At 36.4% G+C, this 6000-nt stretch overlaps 1 protein-coding gene across 1 annotated transcript in view; it reads right to left on the bottom strand.

Moving 5' to 3' along the window:
- Positions 1-4647: 4647 nt before the first annotated feature.
- The window catches only part of LOC123675346 (dynein heavy chain, cytoplasmic), a 263591-nt gene continuing 262238 nt past the window's right edge, over positions 4648-6000 (bottom strand). The window contains exon 38 of the mRNA XM_045610709.1: positions 4648-5026. Within this exon, the coding sequence (XP_045466665.1) occupies positions 4764-5026 (263 nt within the window). The 3' untranslated portion in view covers positions 4648-4763. The remainder of the gene's footprint in view (positions 5027-6000) is intronic.

Below are 6000 nucleotides of genomic sequence, written 5' to 3'. Positions count from 1 at the left end.
TTTATTAGTTTACTGAGCGTAGCATTGTTACAGCCGTTAAAAGATTTTGAAAGAATGAAAGCAGTCTGCTTTGCCTTGCTAGTAATATGCGCAATATGTTTGGACCACGAAAGGTCGGTCGTGACAGTCACGCCAAGGTCACACTGATGCGAAACAGAAGAAAGGGTTTTACCATCAAGACGTTAGTGAAAAGATGGGTAGAACTGAGCACTTATCAATATTCAAAGGCAACAACCAATCAGAACACCACTGAACCAACCGGTCTAAATCCTCCTGAAGAGTGCTATACGATGAAAGAGGGTTGTTGTACAACTTCGTGTCATCCGCGAAGAGGAGGCAAGGGGATTTTAAAATACGTGGCAGATCGGATGTGTACAGGAGAAAGAGAATGTTCCCAAGAACCGATCCCTGCGGCACGCCTGACCCAACTGTTCTGTTGGATGAAGATAAAGCATCACCCACTTTCACACGAAATGTTCTGTTGGATAAAAAAGCTGAAATCCAGCTCAGGAGATTTCCTCGAACGCCGAGATGCTCCAACTTCGAAATGAGACGCCTGTGTGGAACCCGGTCAAAGGCTTTAGAAAAGTCAAGATACAAAACGTCCACCGGAATGCCGCGGTCGTACAACTCAGTCCAAGCAGACAGATATGTTAGAAGATTAGTGAGAGTGGAGCGGCCGGGAATAAAACCGTGTTGCTCCCGCGGTATGATAGAGTGTTCCATAGCAAATTTGATAAGTTGGTCACAGATTATGCGTTCTAGAACTTTGGCGACTGATGAGACTAGACTTATTGGACGATAGTTCAGTGGTGAGAGCTTATCACCCTTCTTGAAAATTGGCGTAACAGTGGCAGACAGCCAGTCACATGGAAGACAAGAGTCTCGGAATGAGACTATGAGAATATGATGGATAAAAGCACCTCCATAGCCTTAGCACAATATTTAAGTAAACGTGAGGTAAAACCATCACGTCTAGGAGAGGTATCAACTTTTATTTCCAAGAGGTATTTCTCAATGGTTTCTTCATCAATCGAAACATGTGACATCTCAGGAATAGACCGTTCTGTTTGACAAGTCGGGATAGGTCCAGGTGGCTCTGAGGTGAAAGCTGAAGAGAAGATATCAGCGAGTACATCCGCCGACTCCACAGGACTCCCACACATGTTACCATCAAGCCTTCTAACAATCGGTGCCCCAACCTTAGAATTGAGGAAGGATCTTACGTATTTAAAGATCCGTTTAGGATTCCTGGACGAGACCAAATTATTCTCAAATGCTGCCTTGGATGACTTGATTTCCTTACTGACGAAGTTGGAAAGGTTACGATGATTTATGTAGTCCGAATCAGCACTGGTTCTCAAGAGTCTCTGCCAGAGAGATTTCTTTCTTGTCACTAGTGCCAAAATATGATCATCAATCCAGGGTCTCACAGGATTAAACTTAACTTGTTTTGTATACGTACTGGATGCAATAGCAGTCTTAACAATTGAGAGAAAGGTAGACTACACAGCATTCATCTGATCGTCTGCAAGGATTAAGCTCCAGTTCCATATATATATTCGATTTACTTTTTGAACGTACTGCCGGTATGGGAATCTAGTAGTACACATGAGATCTCGGTTATCTGAGGAGCAAAATATTTCGTAATAGGGTAATAAATTAGTTTGAATTAAGCCTAAAATTATGCCATCATCATTTTTTCTATATTCATATGTGATTTGCATTTTTCACGTACTGTCCGTATGGGATGAATGTAGAGGTAGAACTCATGAGATCTCAGTAATATGAGAAGCAAAATTTTCGTAATAGGCTATTGAATTAGTTAAATTATTCTGGGCATTTTATTTACGATTGGGTTCTGCTAGCTTAACCCTAAAGCTAGCAGAACCCAGGGTTTTTTTGAAAGAACGTAAATTCAGAAATATGGGTGTATTTTTGGTGTAATCAGATTTTCCATAAGAAATCAATTAGCTAGGTGGTTCTGCTAGCTCAACGTTAAACTAGCAAAATCCGCGATTTCTCCGACAATTTAGGAGCAAAAAATTTGTGAATTAGGTTATACATAAGTTTAAAATTATGGCCTTAAAAAAATCAAAAATCCGAAAGTGGTTCTGCTAGCTTAAAGGGGGTAAGTTAGAGTCGTAAACAGGTAAATAGAAAGATTTTGAGCATGTGCGTTCCTTTTCGAACGAAGAGAGCCCTAGTGGTTCCTATCTATAAAGGAGGAAATATAAACCTACCTCAAAATTATAGACCCATATCAATATTGCCATCTCTATCTAAAGTATTTGAGATCATAATAAAGAAAAGATTGGTTGGGTTCTTTGATAAAAATAACATTTTCTCGAAACATCAACATGGTTTCAGGAAGGGAAAATCAGTCATATCGGCAATATGGGAAGTTATTAAGAAGACTACTACTGCTTGGGATAATCATGAAATAGTTGAATTGATCTGCCTCGACTTGACAAAGGCTTTTGACACCGTCGATCATGACATTTTACTCGAGAAGCTAGAATATTATGGTGTTAAGAGGGATATCACTCGATCTGATATCTTCATATTTGGCTAACAGAAGGCAACAGGTTGCGTGGATGGATCGAAGGTCGGCTGTCGGAGACATTGGTAAGGGAGTGCCGCAGGGTTCTGTCCTGGGACCGATGTTATTCCTCATTTTCATCAATGATATCATAGATAGTATGGAATGTTATGGGATCACCTTGTATGCTGATGATACCTCTGTGTTGGTTAAGGGTTCAAACCCGAAAGAGATTCGTGAGAGGGTGAATTTTGTGTTGGAGAGGATAAAAGAATGGTTTCAGGCAAATAGGTTAAAATTGAACGATTCAAAAACTCAACAAGTTTCGCTTTCACATGCAACTCAACAAGTATCCTCTATTAAGTTACTCGGACTACATCTGGAGAGTAAGTTGGGTTGGAAAACCCATGTAGATGTCTTAACCCGAAAGTTGTCAGCGGCACTTTTTTCGATTCGTAGGATAAAAATGTGCACTTCAGACGAGATAGCTAGGTTAGCGTATTTCGCTAATTTCCATTCTTTGGCCTCATATGGGATAGTTTTTTGGGGGGGAACATCGGAAGCATCTAGAGTTTTTAGGCTGCAAAAGAGGGCAATTAGAACACTTTGCGGCCTTCAAGCCAGAGACAGCTGTAGGAGTTCATTTGTATCATGGAAGAATCCTTACAATATCAAGCATGTATATCCTAGCCTGTTTAAAATATGTTCACCAGAATATTGAACAGTTTCCAAGAAATATGAACAGACATGCTTTCAACACAAGAAATAAATCTGCTCTAGAAATACCTTACCATCGACTTACCTCATCCCAAAAGTTCATTGACCATTGGGGTCCTGTTTTTTATAATAAAGTTCCAAATGCTTTCAAGAGGTTGGATGAAAAGCGATTCAGTCTGGAGATGAAAAAGATGCTGTTGAAGACTGCTTTCTATAGTGTGCAGGAATTTTTAGACAGTGATATTTTTACATGATTCCTATTTAATTAAGTCTATAATGTAATTATTGTATTGTCTTCCTATATCTTTATATAGAGAATAATAAATTATGTAGTGGAAATTACTTCGTTTTATTTTATTTATAATAAATTATGATTATGATTATTCATTTGAGTTAGCTGTCAATTGTTATTTTCAGGTTACTTGTTTTCGATATGTTACCAACTTTTTTTCATTCGCAAACTAAAAATATTCTCTTACTGTAGATTACTGTTTAAATAAATTAGGAGGAAACCCTCAAAAAAATAGGAGATTTGTAAGAATAATCCTCCATTAGTTTTGAACTGAGCAGCCATGTGGTGGTGTTCCCTCTTATAGGTTTTTTTTTTTAATCTGTAGGAAATCTTTTGTTGGATGTTTTTCATCCCGAATCTTCTAGGGCTCTGTGAGATCTCGCAGATGGTTAGAGCTTTAAGGAAAAACTTATTAGGATTTTCAATACCAATTTTTGAAACAGGCTTGAAAAATTTAAATGAAATACTCCTGAGTACATTCTTGCACTCATTTGTCTGGAGTAAATTTGTTGAAAAAAATGTTGCCTAAAATTAAGTGGAAAATATTACTTTGAATTAATTAACTCATTTGACGTTTTGGAGTCTTAAATAAACTTCATCAGATATTTTCTTGAAATTTTTAGAATTTGTCAACACACTGAATTGTTGATATATTTAATGTCAATTCATTTTTCAGTGAATCAATCCAAATATGTAAGCCTACTATAGAGAATAAATATCCCTATTCTTTACCCCTGAAATCGAATTTTCATTTGACCTCTGTATCTCATTACCTCTATGAGTAGAACTTAATAAAAAATGTATAATTCTCGAGCTATGCCTAAATTGAACTACATATATACATAAATATGTTCGATTTAGGCGATTCTCTTCGAGTTACAACTCGAAGAGAAATCTTGATCCCTTGATATTTATAGTTAATGAAAGTTTACTGTACTCCTATGAATGATACTTGATATTTGTTCTTCTGTTTCTTGTAGTAATCGCAGGAACTTATCTCCTAACTAATGAATTCCAAAATATAACTTTGGAGAAAAATTTCAAATTTGCCAAAGAGAAATTTGGTGGAATTTATTGGACTAATGATATTTCTAGATAATGTGTACAATAAGATAATGTTTTTATTGTTAAATAATTCCCTATCAATAATATAATTGAATAAATTATCATAAAATCATTTCCAATATTTAGAGCATAACTTATTCAAGTGGTTTAATTAAGTGAAGTAGATGTAAGCAAAGCAACACCTCTTTCATAGAAACTATGGGGTTCCTGTCCTGGTGCAATATTAAGATCAACAGTATACAACAATTCTGTACGAGTAGAATTGAGATAAATTGGTAAAGATAAACGGCTGATTTTTCTGTCATCATTAGATTTCATCCAACAAAATAGCATTATTGGAAGTTCAACCATTATGCTCGATGTGAGTAATAGTTGATTGTTGCGACATTGAGCACCTTGAAGCTTGATACCTAGAAAAATATTTGGAAATATTAAATTCAGGCATATTATATTATGTGAAATTTGAAAAATTATAACAAAGATATTTCTCTTAGAAATTAAATACAACTGAATGGATTTTCTTAACAAAGGTTTACTAGTAATTAAGAATCTGATGAAAGAAGGTGGCCAATACACTTATTGAAACATAAGCTGTCAATCTCTTTATACAAAAAAAGGTGACCCTATCTCTAGGATAGATAGAAAACTGAAAAATAATCGGGGTTTGCTTTGCGAAAAATTTTCGTAAAAAAATGTAAACACTAGCAACATTGTATTGAAATTTTATACAAATATGTTTTGTAAGCTGAAGGGGCTAGTTACAAATTCAATATGGCCGCCAACGAGAAACACGCGAATACGAGTGCTCTCGTGGAAAATTGCAAATATTGCAGAAAACCATTGAAAAATGTTTTCAAATGCGAAAAATGCGAGAACATCTACCATCCTAGTTGCGGAAGCAGAGTAAAAAAGTGTTGCGAAAGCGACATACAAACAACAGAAAAAATAAACTTTAGCCGGAAAACCGAACGCAGAAGAAAGCTCCGATAGCGACAATCAATACGCTCTATTAGTGATGACGTCACACAACGCCATTTTAGTTCTTCTGTCAGTGTTCGGAATCCAAACAAACAAATTGTCATTCAAATTAGTAGTGATGGGCATCCTCGGATAGAAATACTCGGTTAACCGATTTTTAAAATGCTCGGTAACATCCGAGCATCAAAATGTTCGCATCGCTAAACACTCGGCACTCAATCTTCGGTGCGGAGACTCGCATCTCGAAAGTCTTCGTTTGATTTCGTTATTCATATGCTGTATCTACTCTTACTTGACGAGGAATCCTCGTGTACGTTTCCGATTATTTAATTTACGATTCTCGTGCTCGTAAATTAAATCGTGTTGATCATAAGAATCGAATGGGATAAGAAAGAATTAGGATTTA

The sequence above is a fragment of the Harmonia axyridis genome, chromosome 1 (genome assembly GCF_914767665.1).
Source record: "Harmonia axyridis chromosome 1, icHarAxyr1.1, whole genome shotgun sequence".
NCBI classification, from domain to species: Eukaryota; Metazoa; Arthropoda; class Insecta; order Coleoptera; family Coccinellidae; genus Harmonia; species Harmonia axyridis.
The sequence above is the reverse complement of the archived record's forward strand: the minus strand, read 5'-3'. Positions and strand labels throughout refer to the sequence as shown.